Consider the following 24,023-nt stretch of genomic DNA (forward strand, 5'->3'; position numbering starts at 1 on the left):
AGGAGGTCCCAGGTTCAATTCCTGGAGTTTCCTGTTGAATGGGTCAAGTTGCAGGGCTCAGAAAGACTCCTGCCTGAAATGGTAGAGAGCTACTACCCCTCGGAATATGCAGTGGTGGATCAGATGAACCTGCAACCTCAGGCAGCATCATAAGGAGGAATGGAGGGGTGTGTGTGACCAGCAATGTTCTCCCACCTGCAATAGAACATAAGTCCCAGGCATTAGCCAGTAAATTGAGTGGAGGCTGGTGGCTCCGATTTCGGTGGGGCTGTGAGTCTATTTTGGGTTTCAGTCAGAACAAGCCAGAACTCTAAATGAGCTATCCAAGGCGCTGAACTCGTTTTGGGGATAGGGTTCAGCACTTTGGATAGCTCCTTGAGAGCTCTGCCTGGTTCTGACTGAAACCCAGAATGGATTCACAGCCCCACCGAAATCGGGGCTGCCAACAGCTACTGAGTGTTGGGGAGGAGAGTACGTTCATGGGGCTACAGAAAGAGCCACATAGCCACCAACATCAGATGGCACCTTTTTCTGGTGCCGTCCACCTTTCCCTTCAATCTCCACACACCGTAGGTATAAAAGACACCATTCTCGTCCATTTCCATAGCTTTTGCTTTTTAAGTATATAATTTTTATTGTTGTTCTCCAATACAATCATTCCAACCAATTACAATACTTCAACTTAACACACATGTAGTCTCTCAAAGGTCACTCAGTCACCTGGCCCAAGCCTATTCGGGTAATTGATAAACGGTATCCAGTTCCTTTGGAAAGTCTGGATCGAGTTCATGAACCCTTCCACAGTTGCTAATAACGCCTGTGCAACTGCATCACACAGGAACCAGGGTTTGTTTGTTTTTTAAAAATCACCACAGTGAAACATTGGGGAAAATCCAAAAAGGAGAGAGGCAAAATAAATGTGAACATCTTGCTCCTTTTCACCTTGGCAATTACTTCTTTCTGCAGGTGCCTAGCAGGGGGAACCCGGTGCTGGCTGGATTCACTGCCTGTTGGCACATCAGGACGGCTAGGGGCAACAGAGCTGGCTCATTGGCTGGGGGTGGACTGCCCAGAGGTTGTCGAAGGGCTCCGCATCTATTTCCAACAGGTAAACTGGAGTAGGAGGGCTTGTAAAATTCAGAGAATAAACAGGGCTGCACTGGAAGATTTTTTAAAAAAAATTGTTACAAAAATCCAGTGGTTGCTGCAAAAGCGTTTCAAAAATGTTCGATTGTTAAAGTGTTCCCCAGTTGGCTAGGATTGCTTGTGAGACCATTGTGGGCAGCGTTGTCCAAAGTGGGATAGGGGTTGCTGCAAAAATGCTCAGTTGTTAGAGTGTTCCCCAATTGGCTAGGATTGTCCATGTGACCATTAGAAAGCTGTAGAAAGAGAGCTTTGGCTATTGGTATAGACATGTCATAAATAAGTATTGCCCAAAATTGCAGGGGGGGGGGGGTTGTGCTGTGAGGGGATGCTAAAAAAAGTCTGCAAAAATGTTTGATTGTTAAAGTGCTCCCTGATTGGCTAAGATTGCTCATGTGACTAGCATAGGAAATACTGCCATTACTCTGTCGGCTTCATTTGCCCTTAGTCTTCTCTGCACCTAGCCAAATCTGATGGATTATGCAGTGTCACACAGCGGAGGCTGGTGGCTCTAATTTCAGTGGGGCTGTGAATCCATTCTGGGTTTTAGTGAGAACCAGCCAGAACTCTAAAGGATCTATCCAAGGTGCTGAACCCTATCCCCAGAATAGGTAAGGCACCTTGGATAGCTCCTTTAGAGGGAAAGAGAGAGAGAAAAATAACAGTAAAGCAGGAGCGAAGGGGGGAAACGATGGCTCTGAACAGCTTTGAAAAAAGTTAGTATTAAAGGTTATTCCACCCCACCCCAAAATTACTATTTTTGAGGTAATAAGTGACTTAGAAGAGCATCCGGCTCAGTCTGAGGTAGGACTCCAATGGAATCAATCCTCTCTTCCTTGTTGCATCTATTTTCAGGATGCTGAAGGCAATATAGACTCTCGGGAAGTGGGCTTGGCACTGGAAGCTCTGGAGGACAAGTGTGACCCACAGGAACTGACGCGTCGTGCCTTCGAGGTACCTGCCGTGGTTGTATGTGATGGGCAAAGAGAATGGACCTTCAGGAAGTCCAGCTAGATATCTAGCAGAGACCTTGGTCTGGAAGCCCAGGTCTCCTTTAAGCATCTTAAATGGCGAGGGGCAGGGTTTGATTTCGAGGGGCAGGATGGCAGGTGGGGGTCAGATACCCTGCAAACCCCTTTCCACGTCTTCTCCCCCAGCTGTTTTTCTCCTAGCTGCAAATACGCATCTGGGAATTTTTGTTGGGGAACAGCAGCTGGGGAAAGGAGTGCAGGGCAGGTGGGGGAAGGGTTAAGCACCCCCTCTAGTCACCGCTTTTCCCTCTGAATTGTACCATCCCCGTGCTGGTTTTTGAAAAGTTTGACAGAGACCTGGGTCTCCACTGAGAGCCTAATGTGGGCCAGTTTGGTCTTTAGGGGTGAAATGGCACTTGCAGTGAAGTTGCCAGGAACTTGGACATGTGTTTTGGGTGGTTGTGGGGAGGAAATATTTTCAGACAAATATGAATTCCAGTGTGCTTGATGAAAGAGCAATGAACCAGGAGCCCCCGGTCTTCCCCACCGGTCCTTGACTCCCTCTCAAGGCTGTTCAGTTTCCAGTAGGAGTGGGCGGATCACTCACCATCCATTCCGCGACGGTGTCCGCGGGAGGGGAAGCGATCCGTTCCTCCCCCACAGAATCCGTCCAGGCCGGCTCCGCTCTGCCTCGATCCTGCGGAGCCGGCCGCCAGCTCTGCTTCACTGGTGAATGTCGATATGGCCGGCACCCATTGCCATGCTATATCGCTGTAAGTAAGTCTCCGGACGCAAATGGCGTAGTGGGCACCATTTGCGGCCAAAAAGCTGGCAGATTAGCCTAAATGCAGCCATTTATGGCTGCATTTAGAGTAATCTACCAGCTTTACGGCTGCAAATGGCGTCCACTACACCATTTGCGTCCCTGTTCATGCGATAGGCTACGCCTATCACAGCAAAAAACAGGGACACAAATGGCGTCCACTACGCCATTTGCGGCCGTAAAGGCTGGATTTAGGCTAATCTACCAGCTTTATGGCCGCAAATGGTGCCCACTACGCCATTTGCGTCCAGAAACTGACTTACAGCGATATGGCATGGCAATGGCTGCCGGCCGTATCGACATTTGCCAGGGACGCGGAGCAGGCGGCCGGCTCTGCGGAATTCTCCCCCATCCCTAGTTTCCAGTCCATCCCTTGAACATAAACAAAGAAGTTGGCATGAAGTGAGCTATTGTTAGCCCAAGAGAAATGATGGTGTGAATGAACAGCTTCTGCCAATAAGGACTTGAGAACTGTGAGAGCGGTTTTGAACATAGAAAGGTTGGAGGGATAGACTAATCTGAGCTGTGGAAGGTGAGACTGTGGGTATTGGTCTAGGTCAGCTTTAGAAGGGGTGAAAACCTCAGGCCCGTGGGCCAAATCAGGCCTGCCTGTGTTCCTGTCCAGTCCTTCCACCAATTGTTTTGCTGTTTTCCGGCTTTTGCATGATTCCCCCCATTCTAAAAGGTTGAAATGCCTCTCCTAAGGGTTACTTACCAGTAGGAAGAGCTTTAAGCTAAAATAAGCTGACATTTGGGGTATTTTGGCCCTGGTCCCTTTTGCCTTCAGCCAAGCCCACCACTGGAATGTACCCCTGGTGAGCTTGGACAAATTCCTGGAGGAAAAGGCTATCGATAGCTACTAGTCTTGATGGCTCTGTGCTATCTCCAGTACCAGAGGCAGTGAGCCTATGTACACCAATAGCTGGGGAACATGGGTGGGAGGGTGCTGTTGCGCTCATGCCCTGCTTGTGGGTTCCTGGTCGACAGCTGGTTGGCCACTGTGTGAACAGAATGCTGGACTAGATGGACCCTGGTCTGACCCAGCAGGGCTCTTCTTGCATTCTTATGTTCTCTGAAATTGAATTCAGCTCTTGGGCCAAACGAGGCTTGGCACCCTGGGCTATAGAATGCAAGAGGTGGAGCAGAATGGACGGGACCAAAGGTTGAAAGGGGGTGGAGCTGTGAGCCTCGCCTTAGTGGGGAAGGTGTAGGTTCTGCAAGCCAGTTATGTCCAACGCTGTATTTTGAGCTCATATCCATATTTCTCTCTTACATATGCACACAACCTCCATTCTACCAGCTATTCTCAGAGGTGGATGCTGGGACAGGGGACCACCGGCTGCACCAGGATGGCTTCTGCGCCATTTTGCGCCTCCTGCTGGGGACGCCAGGGGCAGATGGGGCTGAACTCTATAGCCGGCTCTGTGCCGGGGACCGCAGCCAGGACGGACTGACCCTTGGTGAGAGCTCTGATAAGCAGGGGCGTGGAGGAAAATGGGGAGACGTGTGAAGGTTACTGTAGGTATAATTTTGCTTATAGCCAACATGGCTGCCTTAGCTTTATTGTGAGTGTAATAAATAATGGGCTTGTGATATCAGGATTTGAGGAAGGAGGTGTCTCCCTTTGTTCCCTTCCTGTCTGGAGATCAGCAAAAGGCACTCAAAATGTATTCAGCATATAATGGAAAAGAGAAGTGAGATGAAGAGTGTGTGTGTGTGTGTGTGTGTGTAGTGGGGGCGGGGGGTGTTGTTTTCAGCCAGCTTGGGGAAATGAGAAAGCCCTATGTAGAAATGGGGGGGCGTATAAATGTGGGGAACTGTAGGCATAGCAGTGGTACAGGCAGGAAGCCAAGATGTTAATGTAGGCAACTTTGTGCCCTCTAGATGTTATGGACTACAACTCCCATCATCCCTGGCCATTGGCCCTGCTGGCTGGGGCTGATGGGAGTCACAGTCCTTTGGAGCCCTGTGTAGAAATTGGGGTGGGGATGAATGTGGAGAACTACAGGCTTAGCAGTGGTAGAGGCAAGAAGACAGGGTGTTAAAGTAGACCAGGAGTAGGCAACCTGGTGCCCTCTAGTGGACTGCAACTCCCGTCATCCCTGGCCATGGGCCCTGCTGGCTGGGGCTGATGGGAGTCATAGTCCAAACGCTCTGAAGGGCATCTGTTTACCTACTACTGATATAGGTAGTGTCTGTGTTGATGCGAGTTCTGACATTCGGGGCGTCTGATGGGGACTCCCATGGATCGTTCTCATACTGATGTTTCCCTTTTTCTCTTTTCTTTTACCCAGATGAGTTCCAGGATTTCTCTCTCCGTCACCCTGACTATGCTCGCCTGTTCAGCACATACCTGCACCCCCCCATGGCCTGCTGTCTGTCCAAGCCTGGCCTCCCACCCACCTATGCTAACGGTGTCCCTGCCGCCCCTGCCAAGAGCAAGGCAGACTGAAACCCCAGATCTCTTTAGCCACGTGTATACAACAAAACACACTCACACACAGACACACACACACACACACACACACACAGCCATGCCACACCCTTGGCCATGCAAGACCCCGCCCCTCCTGCTCGCTTGCCCGCTCCCCGCTGCCATGGTGGTTAGGCAGAGGGGAGCGGAGACACCCCCATCTCAGGGCAACCGTAACCGGGGAATCACAGCCGCAAATTCTTTGGGGATTGGGGCTTCTCTCCGTTTATGTTAAAGTTTATTTTTGTTATGTTTTAATTATATCATTTATTTTATGTTGTTGATTTTTGATTATTATTATTATTGTCAAGGGGAAGGAAGAATGGAAGGATGAGATACCGTTGCTTTTTCTTTCATTTTCTGTTTTGTAAAATATAAAGAAGTGCTATTTTATATATAAAATAAATATCTATATCTCTATAATAAAAAAAGATATATGTATTAAGTTTTAAAACAATGGCAGTTCCTGGTGTGTGTGTGTTTTTAAAGGCACTTAATGGACCATTGGAAAACGGGTGTCTCAGAGGGTGGTGGCCACGAGACAAAGACCGTTCCTTGAACTTCAAGGCTTTATTTCAAACACGTTTTGCACATATATTTTGTGCAAGAAGATTGCACTTAACTGGACCATCAGAGAAGTGGAAGGGGGAGCAAAACCAGTGCGGCTCCAGTGTTTTGAGGGCTCTTGGGCAAGACACCCTCCATGGGCCCCCTCCCTCAGCAAGTCTATCTTTTCAGTGTCATTGTCGCCACCTGCTCTCGCTCCTCTTCCTCTTTCTCATCATTGCTACCACTTGCTTGCTGGACGGGTAGAGAGCCTGCGAGCAAGCAGGCAGGGGCATCTGCTATTCCTCTTCCTCACCACCACTGTTGTCTGGGCCAGAGCCAGAAGCAGGTGAACAAGGAGGTTGCAATGCTGAAGAGGAGGAGCAAGCCCAGAGCACTCTTGTCAGTGGGCCCTTGCTGGGGCGTGGGCCCTTGGCAGGTACGCAACCATGCCTGTGCTTGATGCCAGCCATGAGCAAAATGTTGCATTGTATTCCTGCCCCCTCACCAGAGTGCTTCTACTCTGGGCTCCAGCTAGCCTAAAACAGGAGCCTTGTAGCTCTATTCGGGACTCACACATGGGGAAGGAAAACGAAGCCCTTTTCCACCCTCCTGAAACCTTCCTTGGCTGTGCTATGTTAGTGCTGAAGAGCTCGAATTTGTGGTTGGTTGTCAGCCCTGAACCTGAGTGCTTTATTACTATATATCTGGGGGTTGGGGAGGATTCAGGAGAATGGAAAAGGGGGAAAGTATGATGTTTCCTTTCCTTTCTCTTGAAACCTTCCCATCTAGTTCAGGCAGGGGAGTTCATTTACCCTCATAGCACACATCCACTCCCCACCACCACCACAACTCTAATGCCCACTGTGAGGATACTATAAGCCAGGGATGGGCAGAAGGTAGTGGGTGTACTGGCAGATCTCTGGGTGAGATGTAGTAGATTAAAGATTTCTGACTCCTGATCGTTTAGCAATAGTAGCGACAAAATGACTGCCCACCCTGCTTCTTTATGGGACCAATCCTATGGTCGCTAGTCAGTGGCTTGACGGCCATAGGATATGCGGGTTTCCCGGAAACCGACCTTGGAGCCTGTGCACCGAGGTCGATTCCCAGAGAACTGACCTGTCCCTTCTGCGCTGCCTGCAACGGCCCCACACTCCGAAGAAGAACATGGAGTGGCCAAAACAGGGTGATCTGGGACGGGGAAGGCAGAAATGCTGGGACGACACATCCTATGTGTTGTCTGGCAGCCTCCTCCCCCGCTCCACCTTCCCACGGAATCCGCTTTCTAGCCACATATGCAGGGCAGGAGAAGCATGGAGGGAATGATCCCCTCCGTGCTTCTCCTGCCCTGCATTGGATAGGTGGTCGCCTACCCCCATAGGATTGTGCCCTATGTTTGCCTTTTGCACTGGGTTCCAGTTGGTGGATCTAGAGGTTCTAGTAGCAAAGTTAGACCTTGCATGCCTGAAGTCTGCCTACTTCTGCTATAAGTTGTTAAGAGCTTAAGCAGATAAATTCCGCCATCACCACCCTCTTTCCTTTTTGTTTGTTACCCAACTGCTACCCTCCACATGCCACAGTCTTGGAAACCATTGAGCGTAGGTCTCTTTGGGGGTAGGATTTTGCTTGGGGGGGGTGGGTTGTTTGTTTTAAATTTTTCTGTTCACAAGCTTGTGCACTTCTGCATACCTGGGGAGTCCCCCGAGTATGCAAAAACCAAAATCTTATTTTTGCGTGGGCCCTTCTCCCTTCCAAAACTCATAGGCACGTGATCGCCTGAGTTTGGTATTGGAAGGAATGATGCTGCTGCTTCTGCATTAAGGCAAGATGGTGGAGTTTTCAGAGTCATATATGCAGGGACAACCAGATGTGATTCAAAATGTCTTTAATTTGTTAAGATATGTGAACAAATAGGGGTCTCTGCCGTCCCATGGGAAATGCGTCTAGACCGACTGTAAACCAATCTGTGCATTCCAGCACAGTCCTCATTTGTAGTATTTTGAGTAGTTGTGGTGGGGCTTTGAAATCTCAGGGTGATGAAGATGACAGTGCCAGAATTGGGACGTTGAAAGATTTTGCTAAGGTTCACCAGAGTTGGCTAGCATCAGCATCCACCGAAAAAGAGGCTCAGTTACTGGTTGCGAAGGCGCTTGCTCCTCCGAGTACCTGAGCTATTGCTCTTTCTCTTGTGGCTACGGTGGACAGCTGGGTTGGCTTCCTGGTTCATGTCTGGTAGAGCAGGGGAGTTCTGGGGCATTTGCCCCCTGGTGGAATGCTTCATCTTAGCACCTTGTTTCCCATTATCTGCGGGTGAGGAGGGCACTGTGTCCTCTTCCCTTGTGAGAGGTACATGACCACTGTGGGGTGAGAGGCTGAGCTTGGAGGCAAGCAAGGAGGAGAAACTGGATAGCTCTTCATCCTCCTCCTCTTCTTCTTCCCCCTCCTCTTCACCTTTAAGGATGCCTTCCATGCTTCCGCCAGGGATTTCTGGAAGCATAGCATTTGCCACAGAGACCCTCTCAAACATATCTCCCCCTTTCACCTTACTCAGGTTCTTCATGTCCCTCTTTGAACCAATTGGCCCATGGTGGACTTCGGAAGAGGGTGGATCACTAGACTGAAATCGCTGGTTGTGTTCATCATTTTCATGGCTGCTGCTGTCTTGAAGATTGAGTTGTGGCAGAATTGTTGCTACTTCTTTCCCAGGTGTGGTGGGTACGGGAGTGTGATCTCCACCAGGACCACAACTGGCTCCATCAGCTTCAACCATGATGCCATAGCCTGAAGGATTCAGAGTGGGCTTTAGGGTCTGTTTGTCATCCGATAGGTTTTCCACCCAAGGGCTGACCTTGCAGTGATCTATGAATGGCCACTGAGACTTCTGGAATCTCCCATGGCCCTTCTGGGTATGCGAAGATGGAGACTCCAGTGCTGAGAAGGTGAAATATGGCAGATGCTTAGGACTCATGCCTATTAGTTGGTCTTCAAGCACCCCTACCCCATTAGAGTCAGTTAAAGTTAACTGCTGTCCATTTCCCCTGCTGAGTTTAACATGTGACTTTAAGTTAGCTTCCTGATCAGTTTTCACCATGGGTGGGTCAATTGACTCTTGGCCATCTTGTCTAGAGGAAGTTGACTGTTTTTGTAATGCTAGCTTCTCTTCAGACACGCTTCCACTTTTGACTGGGCTGTTATCTTTTATGGGTATGGTCTTTGTTTGCTTCCAGTTGACTTGCTGCTTCTTCTGATATTTGACTTTTGCTTCTTGGCCATCCGGTTTATTTCCAGGCCCAGGAAGGACCAGTGTTAGACCGTCTTGTGTTTCCAAGCTTTGGCCACATGGGTGCATGCTTCCTAATTGGGTTGCAATTACATTAGGGGTAGAGTTAGGCCATTTTAAAATAGTCTGGAACTGGTATAGATCTTTGACCATCTCTCCTTGGCAACCATCTTGTTTTTCACATTCAAGCTGCATGAGTTCCTGACTACCTTGTTTCATCTGTTTGTCCCAGTGAGATGTCATCTCCTTACCCTGCCAGTCAAGCTCTGTTTTACTTGAGGTATCCTTAGATCCTCTACTATCTTGAACTTGGGATTGACCTATGATCTCTTCCACATGGTCAACATTTAGTTCGCCACATCCATTTGAAGTCAATTTTAGACTCCTTTTTCCTGCTGTATAATCCCCTAATAACATTTTGTTTAGGTCTTGACTATTATGGTCGATCCCTTTTGGAGCATCTTCCTGTACTTCCCAGATAGTCTGAACCTTCTTTAGAGATTTGACCTCCCCTTTTGGGCTACCATCTTGTTTTCCACATTTTTTGTGGACTAATTCTAGACTGTTCCAAACTAGCTGAGTTCCATTATGGAACTGTGCTATGACACCATGGCTGCCCTGTTCTCTAGCCATAGGAATCTCCATTTGACCCTTGACCTTTCCTTTTTGACTGCCATCTTGCTTTGAATGTTCTGTGGTAGAAGGCCTTGAAATTCCTTGTCCTGCCTTGTTCTCCCCTTGTGACACTAAGTTCCCAGGAAGTCTGTTCTTTCCTGTTATGTTTGGGGTGGCTTCCGACCTGACCCATTGGACATGAGGGAACCTGTTGACGTGATTTCCAACTTGGTCCTGTCCCTGTGAGTTCTTGGTTTCCCCTTCATCTGTGTTTTTCAGGGAGGGTGGCAGATTTCTTTCCTGAGAGTCATGACGGCCACATTTGTGAGGAGATGAACTTGCTGCATCTCTGACACACTTTGCTGGAAAATCTCTGTCTCCCAATCGTTGATGCAAATGTGGAGAACTGATGACTGGTTTGGGGAATTCTGGCTGACTGATCCTAATGCCCTTGTTAGTGGAAGGCCTCTTCATGGCCTGGCATGACGTGTCTTCTCCTTTGCCATTGCCACTGACCTCATCCTCTTCCTCAGACTGAGAGGGGGTGGAGTCAGAATGGGAGGTGGGGCAGACGGAGGGCTCTCTTTCTTCTTCAGACAGTGCCAGGAGTCTCTTTTCTGTCAGCTGAAGATAGAAAGGAAAGGGGCCCTAGAAATCTGACCTCCACAGTGCAGAGTGGCTATGGGAAAAGCGTTGCTAGTATTGGCTCTCAGCCGTGTCACCTCATGAAGTGCACCTGCCAGCATGTGAAGGATTTGGCCTTTTGAGGACACCGCTGATGCCAATTTATACTCGGTTGCAGTGAAATGGCAAAAGTGGAAGCCAGTTAGTGGCGGGCAGTGCACAATGCCCACATGCCATTTGATTCCCATTTCCTGTTTCCAGTTGAATGTGTCCATTTGGGTGGTGATCAATGCCGGGCAAACAGGGCTAGCACTACTGAGATGAGGGGTCAGAGCAGGGGTGCAGAACCTCAGACCCATGGGCCAAATCCAGCCCACCTGCAGTCCCCAGATGGCCACTCCTCCTTCCTTTGGCCCCACCCCAGCCTCCAATCGTTAGGTGGTTTCCCAGTTTTTGCATGAGTTTTCCCCCAATTCTAAAAGCTTGAAATTCCGCTCCTAAGGTTTACTTAATGGCAGGAAGAGCTTTAAAACTAAAATATGGACCCATCCCCTTTGCCTTTGGTCCTGCCCATTTTGCCTTCAGCCCTGTCCACCACTAGAAGGCAGCCCCCAAGATCTCCTGTGAAATGGAACCCAGCCCTCGGGCTGAAAGAGGTTCAACACCCCTGGATTAGAGCAACTCCTTCTATCTTCGTCAAGGACCTGCCAACCAAATTGTGGCTTCCAAATGAGGAAATGATGACTGTATGTTACTCTTTGCCCTGGTTCTCACATTTAGAAACCAATGAGTTGTTGTGCACAAGCACAGCGTGCCTGTCTCTTCCGCTTTGGCGTATAACCCATAGTCGGCTCCTTCGTAGCTTGTGCAGTATGATGTGCGAACGCAGACCACTAGGTTGTTTAGGGGCTAAACAACCCAGCAGTCCAGGTTCGGACAACACGCTGCATGACCTACAAAGGAGCCGATCATAGGTTGTGCGCTAAAGTGTCGTGCTCATGCACAACAGCCCATTGGTTTTTAAACCAATGGGTTATGTGCAAACAAGCCCTTTGTCCTTTCTCAATTCCCCTCCACCACCACCTCTGTGCACAAGATAGCCTCACCAGGGACTGTCATAGGTAGAAGTCACTAAGGGAAGACTGCATTTCTCATGGCCATCATACTCTGAACTAACCAGGTAGATAGGCCTAAGCCATGGATGCTTTCAGATGGAGGGGTCCTAGTGCTAGTAATCAGAAGCCATTGTGCAGATATTCTGTCTTTTCTTCCTTAACAAATTTTCCATGGTAAGAAAGAAAGGTGGAAGAAGTGGTGCGTAGGGATGTTGCAGAAGTCCAGGAAGGGGGTGGACTCCAGGGACACCAGTCTGTGGACCCCTGTGCTTGCCCAACTCAGTGAGCGCCAAGTTGGGCAAGCACAGGTTTCCCTGCTTACTCGCAAGCCGCCATTTTTTGGAAAACTGCAGGAAAGTTTTTTATGTAAATGGCCATTTTACACAAAACTGTGGCCATGAATAGTGACATTTACACAAAATTGCAGGCATAAATGGTCCATTTATGCAAAATTGTGGGCATAAACGATCCACTTATGCCTGCACTTATGTGTAAATGGTGCTATTCACGGCCTCCATTTTGCACAAAACAGCCATTTATTGAAAATGCTTACCCACAGTTTTCCGCAAAATGGTGGCTCGTGGGTAAGTGGCACACCACGCGCTGCTCGCCGACAGACCATTTGGTGGCTCGTGCTGCGTGCTGAGCAGGGTGAGGTGGCCAGTGGGGGTCCAGCAAGCAGCGTGCGAGGCGAAGACGGGTAAATTCAGCCATCCCTAGTGGTGGGAAAACACAGGAGGGTTACGAGTGGAAGACGACGATGTCTGGATCCCCTGTACAATTCCACGAGGCAGGGCGATGGCACCACCAAATCTTTGTCTGGAAGCATCCTCCCCTCTTGCTTCCCACACCTCAGATCTCATTCTCTGCATCATACCTGGTTGGGTGTCAAGTTGAGCTCCTCCACCAATTCCTCCGCCAGATCCAGGGGATCCTGGCTTTTTTCTGGAGACAGTAAGTCAGCCATAAATTGTGGATGGATGATGGCTTCCACCTGTCAGAGAGAGAAAATGTCACGGTTTGCAGTTCTTCCCATGGGCTGGAAAGGAGCAAGGTTCCTCGCACATGGCCCTCACCCACCCCGTTGTGAGAAGTAATTCATTTTCACTCCTTCAGTAATGCAAGTAGGTCAGATGCAGGCTACAGAAGTGAGGCAGTTGTCAGCATTTCCAACCAGCATGGGAACCTGTGGTTCTGCAGCAGAGAAGGAATAGGGTTTGTGCTGCTGCAGCTGGAGGCAGTCGCCAAAGACAAAGCTGGGTTTGGGCTGGAAAGGTCTGAGGTCCAGGATGCTAACCCATGTCTGCTGTCATAAATGGCAGCTGCGTGTCTGGCTTCCCCTCTGTAACATCTCGTAGTGTTGGCCCATATATGACATCACGGAGCACCACGCTTCCTGCCTCCTCCCTCTACCCCCAGTGGAGCCATGGAGGTGGTGAAGAGACGGGGTGATACAGAGCATCATGATCATCCAGTCCTACCAGATGTTACAGAGGGGGAGCTAACTGTACAGCTGCCCTTTTTGACAGAGGAGGAGCATTTAACATCTTGTGCATTTGGGGGGGTGGGGCATCCAATCCCAGCTTACCTATGAAGCACCCTGGGGGATGCAGGGGAAAGTTGCTTGTTGTGGTCAGCTTAACCTACCTCACAGGGTTGATGTAAGGCTACAGTGGGCTTTCCCCCATCCCTGCCTTCTCTCTCTCCCACGTAGTCTACCCTTGGAGGGAGGGCAGGATTAAAAAATAAAAAAATATATATTTTGAAGTCATAGGTCCCAACTACAAAATAGAAACCATCTACACCTATTGTGACTTTCTACGAAGGGACCCTGGCAATGGTAGTTTTGTGCGAGTGCTGAGAATTCCATGGCAACTTTTGGGGCGATGGGGTGAAGGCAGAGAAGTCTTAGAGCAGCCTTTCCCAGCTGTCCAGATATTTTGGACTACAGCTTCCAGCCTTCCTGACCATTGTCCGTGGTGGCTGAGGATGATGGAAATCCAAAACATCTGGACGGCACCAGGTTGGGGAAGGCTGTCTCAGAGCCTTCACAAAACAAGGTGTGAGGATGGTCAGGGAGGAGCTGCAACATGATTTTCAGTTCCCTCCAGCACCACTAAGAGAATTCCACTTCTGCTCCCTGCTGGGTGCTCTTGTTACCTTACAGACAAATTCTTCATTGTCGCACAACTGATCAATATACTGGAGCAGGGCAGGGTCTGGGAAAACCCCATCCTCCTGGTCTTGGGGGCCTCTGCATGCCTCTGGCTCTTTTTTCTCATCCTCATCTTCCTCCCAGCTTGTGTCCAGGCCTTCCATGATCTCAGCGTACTGGTGCACTGCCTCAGCGGGGATCTCCCGAGGTGCTCCCGGGACGGAAGTGCTGGGTGGACGCCGCTGGCGACGCCGGGGTTGGCGGCTCTTGGAGGCTGACTTCTTTGGGATGTAAACTTGAGGGAAGACAGTGAGCATGGAGTCAGTCCCAATGGAACTCATGCACAAACCTGAACCCTGGGCAGGCCTAGAGGAAACCGAATGGGGTGTCCAATTTGGCGTTGACCTATTGCAGAGGAGTGAAGCAGTTTCCCTAAGGGCGGCTCAGGCCAGCAACTAGATTAGGGGTCCCCGACCTTTTCGGGCCAGTGGGCACATTTGGAATGTTGAATACTGGGCACTCTCACAAAATGGCTGCCATGGTGGGTGTGGCTGGGCACAAAACACCCATTTCCCTGGAGGAAAACTGGTGAGGCTAAAAGAAATGTAACTTGCCCAAGAACCTAAATACAAGGCTGAGGCGGGGGCTGAGCTCCAAAATACAGAACCATCCTTTTGAACCCACAGTTTGCTGCTCTGACATCCGTTTCACAGCAGGCAAACTGATGAGGCTCAGAGTCAGAGATAAGAAACGTGGCTGGGGAACCCACTTGGCATATCCTGGTGGTCAGGTGTCCTATTTTACAGAGGACAGTGCTCTATCCTAGAGATCTGGAAAAGGGCAGTCCTCGGTTTGAAAGTGTCCTCTGTTTGATGGGGCTGTCTGGTCCAGGTCTGGCTTGAAGTTTAAGAACCATAAGGGGGGAGAGCCGGGAAAGGCGTTGAAGTTGCCCATCAAGAGTGAGCACCTGGATAGCAGTCCTTGCAGGGGGCACACAGGTCACCTGGTAAGATGTGTTTGTATTGAAATAATAATAATTATTATTATTTGAATGAGAGCAGTTATATTGCATCTATGCATATACACATTTGCATTTTATGCAAATCTTTGTCTTGTTTTGTCCTCTTCTTTGGCGATGCATAAGTGGCCATCACCCTACCTGCCCCAGGCAGAAAATGTCTTGAGTGCATCCCTCCCACAGAGTGGAACAACTTTAAGGCTGTGATTAAATGGAGACTACACGCATTCAACATCAGCCACATTTGTCCTCCCCCACCTGCCATTTTGGCTTTGTTTACCATCTGCCTGATGATGATCAAAAGCTTGTACCCTGCCTTGTGACCTTTATTTATTTATTGCATTTATACCCCGCCTTTCTTCCTCTCGCAAGGAACCCAAGGCGGCTTACATTCTCCTCCTCCTCTCCATTTTATCCTCACAACAACAACCCTGTGAGGTGGGTTGGGCTGAGAGTCTGTGACTGGCCCAAAGTCACCCAGTGAGCTTTCATGGCCGAGTGGGGACTAGAACCCAGATCTCCCAGCTCCTAAAGTGTAGGGAGGAAAGGCTATGAGCCCATTAGCAAATTGAGTACCGATTCCCCATCCAATGGCTCTTCCTATTGGTCCACAGTTGCTGTGAGCCAGTGAAGGCTGGTAGTTCCAATATCAATGGTGCTGTGAATCCATTCTGGGTTTCAGTCAGAACCAGCCAGAACTCTAAAGGAGCTATCCAAGGTGCTGAACTCATTTTAGGGATTTACAGAAGGGATTTACAGCCCCACTGAAATCGGAGCCACCAGCCTCCACTGCTGTGAGCAGGTAAGGCTTTTGCTCAAGCTGCAAGGAATTGTGGGGAGACACTACCTTGCTGTTGCCCAGACTCGGGGGCTGGGGATGCAGGCCGCTTGGCAGGTTTGGGGGCCTGGAACTGAGAGCAGCTGGCCAAGAGCTTCATCTTTTGGATCTGTTGTTCTTCTTCTGCTTCAAACTCCATGAACCTGAGAAAGACAAATATGGAGGACAAGGCTAACTCAGTATGGGGCAGCCCTCTCCCCGCCCCCCTGCCTGGACACACATGTGACACCTGCTGGAGTGATACCAAAAAGGGGAGGGAGGCGAAGAGCTGGCTCTCACTTTTCCGCCATTTCGTAGAAGATCATGCGCTCAAAGTTGCTGCTGTGCTCCCACTCTTGCACGGCACGGGGGACCCCATCCTCCAGGGTCATGTCAGGACGAAGACGAGCCAGCGAGCGGAGCACTGGGCTGTAGGGGCGGGACACCAATGGCATGTCAACAAATGGTGAAATCATTTTTTTCCACTGGACTGAACCACTTCAGGTTGCAGGTGCTGGGCTGCATGTTAAATTATAACGCTCCCCTCTGAAACAAAACAGTCCCTGAACATAGAAACATGTCTGCTTTGATATGTCACTTTTCTATGTGCAGGGATGTGCGGGGGTGGGGAACTTGTGGCCCTTCAGACATTTTTGCCTACAACTCCCATCAGCCCTGGCCAGCATAGCCAACAGTGGGGCTTGATGGGAGATGTAGGCCAAAACATCTAGAGGATCACAAATTGCCCACTTCTGGGTTAGTAGTTGGCTGGGTTTGTTTGGTTGGTTTTTTTGGTGTGTGTCTGTTTCTACATTGAGCAAGCATTTAGACATGCAAAATCACACATGTTCCTTTAGCCTCAAGTGGTACAGTCCAGGAAGATCTTTGCCACTTGATTGTAATTGTATAAGCTGGCCCCTTAGACTTGATTGTGGATGCATGAGTTGAAATCCCAGCTCAACCACTTCCTCTGGGTTTAAAATGGGAATCACCGTGAGGTCCTAGGCTGGCTAACTGTGAGGATTAGCATCCAATTTTCATCACAGATGTCAGGTTTCACAAAGAAATATGCAAGATTCAGAACTTCCCAATCCTTATTTTTGTGAAGAGTTAACCCATTTCGCTATGCTCAAGACCATCTGTCATTTTGAATGTGCTGAAGCCAGCACTTTTTGAAACACTGTTTTTTCCCTCTATCTCAGCTTTGAGTGTCCTAATTGTGGGTATCCCAAGATCGGCTAATGTCCCTTGATACTATCTCGTAACCTGTATCTCCTTGTATCTCAGTTCTAGGTCACCCATATCTGCCAAAAAATCCCTCACATGAAAAAACAGGCAAGAGCTTCGGCATCAGGCGTGGAAGGGAAATGGTGTCTAGCCAGGGCCTTGTAGCGTTGCCAACGCCGGTAATTCTCATACACCCCCTTGGAGGTACAGGCAAAGGAGGCATCACTGGGAGGGGGCCCTCGGGCTGATGGGATAGTCTCTGGCACTCTCGGTTTCCTTCCACCTGGTTCCTCGCCAGCTTTGGTCAGCAACACTGTCCGGACTCCGGGACCTGCAGGCCCATCACGGCGTTGAGTGGCCCAGCCCAGAGGCATCCCTGTCAGAAAGAAAGTCTGTGTATGGGGCATTTCCTCGGCCCCTCCCACCATGGGTCCTTCTCGTTTCAACTTGATGATCAGCTTGCTTCCAGGGGCATCAGCTGAGGTCACCAGCAGAGCAGCCCCTGGGAAGGCAGGCAAGAGCAGCGAGGGGGCACTGGGAGGGCAGGAAGGGAGGGCAGGGCCTGGGGCATGGGCCTGGGAGGTCATGGCCTCTATGGGAGAAGAGTTCTGAAGTAAAGAGAGCTGTTCAAAGGAACTGGGCCCCTGTCTCTGTGAAGTCCTGTAGTAAGAGTGTTGGTGGAAATGGATGAGAAACAGGGCCTTCTGGGAAATTCACTACGCCACCATTTGGTTTCCAAGAAGATCCTGCATTGTTGACACCACTCTAGGCGCGAGGGTTGAAGGATAACAATTCCAGAACTTGGATGCCTTGAGGGTTCCAATAACGGAGAAGAAGTTAAAGTTCTACCTTTAGCCCTGATATTAATTCTGCAGGTTATCTCTGTTTCCTGAGCATCGGCACACACCAGGGGAGTTAATGGACTGCATGGTAAGAGGCTGTAGCTGCCTGTTGCCACAAGGAGCAGGTGTTCCACTCAATCTTGGCATTACCTCCAACTAGAGTTGCTAACCTTTCTACCGACCCCCACTCCTGGGTCTTTAACTACAACTTGATCTGCAGAAAGGATAATGTTGATCTCCGTGCTCAGAAAACCTTAGCGATTGGGTGGATTAGACCCATAATAAATAAATAAACCTTCACCTGATGATGTCTCCATACCACGCTACTGTTATAAAGTCAGAAGACCAAGCTAGATCATTTTTTCCTGGTCACTTGGCAATCTAATTGTCGTTTGAAAACTCACAGACACAGGAGATCCTATTAGCATCAGCACACATCAGGTATACATACCTCTCCAGCACACCTCCCCAGAAATGATGCAAAAGGTGACATGTGCCCAAATCTTGCCAAAAATAAAATAGCAAGGAGTGGACTACAGTAGCTGTTTGTGAGGTACCACTTGACCTGTGCTGTCTGCTTTGACATAGGGCAGTTGACGTGGGTGTAGTGTTATCACACTTGAGGGCAACAAACATCTACACTACAAGCTTAAACCAGTTTGAAACTGTTTAACTGTCATGGCTTCTCCAATGGAACTTTGAGAAATGTAGTTTTGTGAAGGCGCAGAGAATAGCTCTCTGTCAAGTGTGCCCTACTCCCAGGTCACACTGGGGTATTGCGTTTGTAGTGTATGATCAGACCTAACAAACATTTGACCTGGACAATTTGTGTATGTACGTGTCCAGTTTCATTCTCCAGGTCAGTTTACACACCAGATATCTGGGTTAGAAAAAACAACAACGTGGTGTGTGTGTGTTTTTAATTTCAATGCCTAGAAATTTAATTCTCTCTCTCTCTCTCTCTCTCAGTGTAAAGTTGGCGCCCCCAAATTTGATGCTGTCATCTAGAAATTGTACATTTTTTCCCCCAGCCAGAAGCTATCAGAGTCTAGACAAAGCTGACACTTTAGCAAACAGAACAAATTTATCTGTTTGTTTGTTTGTAGCCTTTACATACTGCCTTATTTGCTAAAAAGCCATCCAGGTAGTGCACAAAAACTATAACTAAAACCTTAAAACAATGAAAAAAACAAACACTCAAAACAAAACAGTCAATCAATGACATAATTTAGGGCACACTCCTATTGGTTCCGCCCTTAATACTCATAAGCCTCCGAATTCAGTGCAGAACAGCAGGTGCGGTGGAGGTGATCTTTGCTTCTTTCGTCCCTTTAGCTGAGGTGCTGGGACTCAGGGAGAGGGAGGGACTGAGGCTGGGAAGGCCTGGGGATTTGGTATAAGCTGTCCTCCATCTCCGCCCATCAGCAGGCCCCATTTCCTTTCCTTCCGAGGTTGCCTTTGTGACCTCAGAGAGGTAGCTGGAGCAGTTCTCTCCACGCCGGCTGCGAGGGGGAGGGGAGCACGGATTCCTGGGTCCGAGAGGTCGGATCGCTGTCTCCAACCTTGGATCCCGACTCTGTCTAAAGGCCATTTATTTATTATTTATTACATTTATATCCCACCTTTTTTCCTCCTTAAGGAACCCAAGGCGGCTTACACAATCCTCCTCCTCCATTTTATCCTCACAACAACAACCCTGTGAGGTGGGTTGGGCTGAGCGTCTGTGACTGGCCCAAAGTCACCCAGTGAGTTTCCATGGCTGAGCGGGGACTAGAACCCGGATCTCCCGACTCCTAGTCCAACACTCTAGCCTCTACACCACACGGGCCATAGGATCGCTCTCTTAAAAGGGTGAATTAAAAAGATGTGTCTTCACACCCTTTCTAAAAGCCAAGAGAGTGGGTGCCAATCGTAGTTTTTCAGGGGTGCACGCCGCACAGCTTGGGAGTGGCATAGGAGAAAGCCCTTTCACACGTGCCCAGCAAATGAGCCTCTGCGGGCAATAGTGCCCTCAAGAGAGCCTCTCCTGCAGATCTTCATAACCAGACAGATTCCTAATAAAGTTGGCAGTCCCTTTGATAGCCAGGTCCTAAGCCACTTAGGGCTTTAAGGGTTAAAACCAACACCTTGCACTGACCCCAGAAAGTAACTGTCAGCCAGTGCTGGTCTTTCAAGACAGATGTAATATGATCCCGTGGACTGGTTAGCAGCCTAGCTGCTGCATTTTGCACCAGTGGAAGCTTCTGGACACTCTTCAGGGGTAGCCCCACGTAGAAAGCATTGCAATAGTCTCAGCGTGGTATAACCAAGACATGGAAAACTTTTGCCAAGTCAGTCTCACTCATGAAGGGTCGCAGCTGGTACACCAAGTGTAATTGTGTAAATGAACTTCTTGCTGCCGCCGCCACTTAAAAGTCCAGGGATAGCGTAGGATCAGGGAGCACTCCCAAGCTGGGGACTTGATTCTTCAGTGGGAGCCCAACCCCATCCAGAAGAGGTTGAATCCCAGTCCCCATGTCAGACTTTCTATTGACCAACAACACCTCCGTCTTATGTGGATTTAACCTTAGGTTGTTCGCCCTCATCCAGCCTCTTATCGAACCCAAGCAGCATTCAAGGGTTTCAACTGCTTCCTTGTGTTAGGTGACAAAGAGCAACAGAGTTGGGTGTCATTGGCATATTGGTAGCACCTTTCTCTAACACTCCGAATGACTTCTCCCAATGTTTTCATGGAACACCATAGGCTGATGGTCGTGAAGTTGAACAGTAATCCCCAGAACCATTCTGGACAGGGCCTCACAGAAAGGGCCAGAACCACTGCAAAACAGCACCCCCCAGGCCCACCAGGTGTTCCAGAAGGATGCCATGATCGATGGTACTGGAAGACAATTAGTATTAAATTATTGCCTCTGCTGTCCTCTCCCCTCTTGAATCTCCTCATAAGATCTGATGGCTTTTGGAGGCCTCCTTGACAGGCAGCCATTCTCACAACCAGGCCTTCCTGTTGCCCTCTCCTTGGCACACTCCCCTGAGTGTATTCTGATCACCCGTGGGCCGCTGCATCAACACCTGTTCTTCACACCTGGTCCTAGCCCCTTGGAAACTCCTCATCTACCCTCCCCTATTGGGAACCCAAACCTGCCTTTTGGCTGTTAATTTAGAATCCAGTTCCTCTGTCCTCTTGCTTTTACTCATCAGCAGAAACTGTGGCCCAAAACTAATCCTTTAAGGCAGGGGTGAACAGCCTGTGGCATTGGGGCCAATGTGGCTCTGGCCACTACCTGCATGGTCCCCAAAATTGGCAGGACCCCATCCTCTTTTCCCTGGGCATGTTTTTGTGTGCATGTGCCGGTGTGGCCCCTGACCGCCCAGCTATCACCAGATGGGGGCCCAGGGCCAAAAGTGTTGTGCACCCATGAGTAAAAGACATCTGCCAATGCCCTTTCCCCAGTGCCTCCTCTTATCAAAAGTGATGTGGATGTCGACTGGAGCAAGGGCTTCTTCAGCTGGCATCCCAGTCATGGACTTCAATCCCCAAGGAGTCTTGTCTGGCACCAATGTTGTTATCTTTAGGCACCAGGCGAACTGCTTCTTTATTTACTCAACCATTTTAAGTACTGCTCTTTTGAATTGATTTATTTGCTGTTTTTATCTGCTAGATGTTAAGAATTGTTTTCATTTTACTGGTTGGTTTGTTCTGTTGTGTTTTAATATTGGACTTGGTCTTTTATATTGTTAACCATGCTGAAATGCAGGGCTGGCACCTGTACCTGGCATCTTTGGGCAGCTGCTTCACCTGGGGGCCTCTTTAAACATGCTCTGGCCTGGCACTCCAAGCAGCACTGGCTGGATGGATCTAGTTTTAATTTTCCACAGGACCTCCAACTTAGCATTACTCTAGGATATTGTGGGGAATTTAAATGGCAGCTAAACTCACCCACTTCGTGCTACTGCCCAGTAAGCCTTCCATGGTCCACCAACAAAAGAGGCGGCCTAACAGAGGATGTCTTACCCAGGAACTCATCAGCTCTGGATAGAAATTTATGAATTATTTTCCTATTTTAAATATAAATACATACATCTCACCATAGTGGGGAAGAGGCTGACCTGGTGACCTGTGTGCCTTGCTCAGTCGGTTGTCCAGATGCTGTTGATGGGCAGCTTCAAGGCCCAGCTCTTCCTTCATCTTTAACCTGGGCTTGGACTAGTCGGCCCTTCAAATAGAAGACATTTTCAAGACAGAGGAAAGAAGACTGTATTCTGTAAAAGAAGATACATGCGCACCTTAGCTCTGCAGCTGTCCTTGCTGGAGTTGATGTTAATAAAGGATGGTATGCAAATATTTTAAATTAAAGGATTTTCCTTTTCCATTTGGTTTCTTTTAAGAATCTACAGCTGCATTATTAGTGCTCCCCCTTGTAATGTCCAATTAGGCAGCTACCTGTGCATCAAAGTTTAATATGGCTAAAGTAAGGATTCTGTGTGTGTGTGTGTGTGTGTTTGCCACCCAACTAGTTTCTCCTACTAGGTTGCGATTACCTGGGAGTAAATTCTAATAGATTAATTGTATAGGATTTCTGGGTAGAACATGCATAGGAATGCACGAATATCCTTTTAAAATTATTATTATTTGAAAGGGATCGCAACAACAAATATTTTGTAGAGCATCACTGCATGCCATCATTTTTGTACCCACAGGCAGTACTGTCAGTGTGCTGGATATATGGCATACAACATATGGCTGTTCCTGATATCTTTGCTAGTATGTTTGATTTTCTTTTCATTTTCTTCTTCCTGTCTTTCTACATTCTCTGTCCCAGGCAATAGACTGTGTTAACTCAAAAACGTGATCTCAGTGAATTTACACATGCAAATATATTACCCCCTCCATTCTAAGTAAAACCAAGTAGGCCTTTCTAGTTTAATACAGCCTTCCCTAACTTGGTGCCCTCCAGATGTTTTGGACTACAACTCCCATCATGCCTGAACATTGGTCATGGTGGCTGTGACTGATGTGGGTTGCAGGCTAAAACATCTGGAGGGCACCAGGTCATGGGAAGACTGTGTATTGCATAGCGGATGCGCTTTTGCTACAGAGTAATTGCATATCCTAGAGAGTGAAGTCAAGTGGGCCTTAGGAAGCATTACTAAGCTAGTGGAGATGACAGTATTCCAGCTGAGCTATTTAAGATCCTAAAAGATGATGCTGTTAAAGTGCTGCACTCAATATGCTAACAAATTTGGAACACTCAACAGTGGCCACAAGACTGGAAAAGGTCAGTTTACATTCCAATTCCAAAGAAGGGCAATGCCAAAGAGTGTTCAGACTACCATACAATTGCGCTCATTTCACTTGCCAGCAAGGTTATGCTCAAAATCCTACAAGCTAGGCTTCAGCAGTTCTAGGTTTACTATGCTGTCTAGTAAACCTAGACAGCATAGTAAGAAGCAGAGACATCACCTTGCTGACAAAGGTTCGTCTAATCAAAGCTATAGTTTTCCCAGTAGCAACGTGTGGCTGTGAGAGCTGGACTATAAGGAAGGCTGAGCGCTGAAGAATTGATGCCTTCGAACTGTGGTGCTGGAGAAGACTCTTACGAGTCCCCTGGACTGCAAGGAGGTCAAATCAGTCAGTCCTAAAGTAAATCAACCCTGAGTGCTCATTGGAAGGACAGATACAGAAGGTGAAGCTGAAATATTTTGGCCACCTAATGCGAAGAGAAAAGTCACTGGAAAAGACCCTGATGCTGGGAAAGATTGAAGGCAAAAGGAGAAGGGGACGGCAGAGGATGAGATGGCTAGATAGCATCACCGATGCAATGAATATGAACTTGAGCACACTCCGGGAGAGAGCGCAGGACAGGAAGGCCTGGCATGCTATGACCATGGGGTCACGAAGAATCGGACTTGACTGATTGACTTAACAACAACAACAACAAATTGCATTTTCCTAGCACATAGATCTGGTCCAGCCTTACCATGAACATGTGAATCATTTGCTTCAGGGTTTGCATTCTACTTCCTCTAGTCATTCGGGGGGAGGGGGGGGATCTTGTATTTTTGAATTAAATATCTGGACTTTTTTCAAGGCTGACCTGCAAAAAAATAAAAAAAGGGTCAAACAGCCTTATTTACCAAAAAGGGACAAGTTACCACCCGAGTTTAAACACTGGCAAGAAGAAGATGATGGGCGGGGCCTGAATGCTGAATGATGGGGCCTTTAATAGCTGAAGATGCAGCATTTCAACAGGTGAATCCCACCTATCCGTCCACATACGACACAGCAACTCTAGAGGAGAGACTTGGTGGAGCTGAGGAACTACAATTCCCAGAATGCATTGGTCAACGAGGGCGGTGAGTCTCCGGCCTGC

The 24,023-nt window shown here is 48.7% G+C and overlaps 2 protein-coding genes across 3 annotated transcripts in view; one reads left to right on the plus strand and one right to left on the minus strand.

Moving 5' to 3' along the window:
- Positions 1-5,871, plus strand: part of LPCAT4 (lysophosphatidylcholine acyltransferase 4) — a 30,703-nt gene extending 24,832 nt beyond the window's left edge. Inside the window, exons 11-14 of the mRNA XM_084806147.1 lie at positions 967-1,108; positions 1,999-2,097; positions 4,238-4,397; positions 5,232-5,871. Of these exons, the coding sequence (XP_084662273.1) occupies positions 967-1,108; positions 1,999-2,097; positions 4,238-4,397; positions 5,232-5,389 (559 nt within the window). The 3' untranslated portion in view covers positions 5,390-5,871. The remainder of the gene's footprint in view (positions 1-966; positions 1,109-1,998; positions 2,098-4,237; positions 4,398-5,231) is intronic.
- A 1,963-nt stretch (positions 5,872-7,834) lies between these two features.
- Positions 7,835-23,938, minus strand: NUTM1 (NUT midline carcinoma family member 1). 2 transcript variants are annotated; one of them, XM_084808553.1, is made up of 6 exons: positions 16,907-17,602; positions 15,884-16,012; positions 15,614-15,747; positions 13,754-14,043; positions 12,471-12,587; positions 7,835-10,478 (listed from the first exon to the last, which is right to left on the minus strand). In XM_084808553.1, exons 1-6 carry the CDS (start codon positions 17,395-17,397, stop codon positions 8,091-8,093), a joined length of 3,549 nt encoding a protein of 1,182 aa, XP_084664679.1. In that variant the 5' UTR covers positions 17,398-17,602; the 3' UTR covers positions 7,835-8,090. The 2 variants fall into 2 exon arrangements, 1 of the variants encoding a protein (XP_084664679.1); XR_014784135.1 differs by lacking the exons at positions 7,835-10,478; positions 12,471-12,587; positions 13,754-14,043; positions 15,614-15,747; positions 16,907-17,602 and adding exons at positions 21,760-21,912; positions 23,631-23,938 and having other exon boundaries at positions 15,865-16,012.
- Between the last annotated feature and the right edge of the window lie 85 nt (positions 23,939-24,023).

Source organism: Heloderma suspectum, chromosome 6 (assembly GCF_057233095.1).
Source record: "Heloderma suspectum isolate Gila_16-S chromosome 6, 16-S_ref, whole genome shotgun sequence".
NCBI lineage: Eukaryota > Metazoa > Chordata > Lepidosauria > Squamata > Helodermatidae > Heloderma > Heloderma suspectum.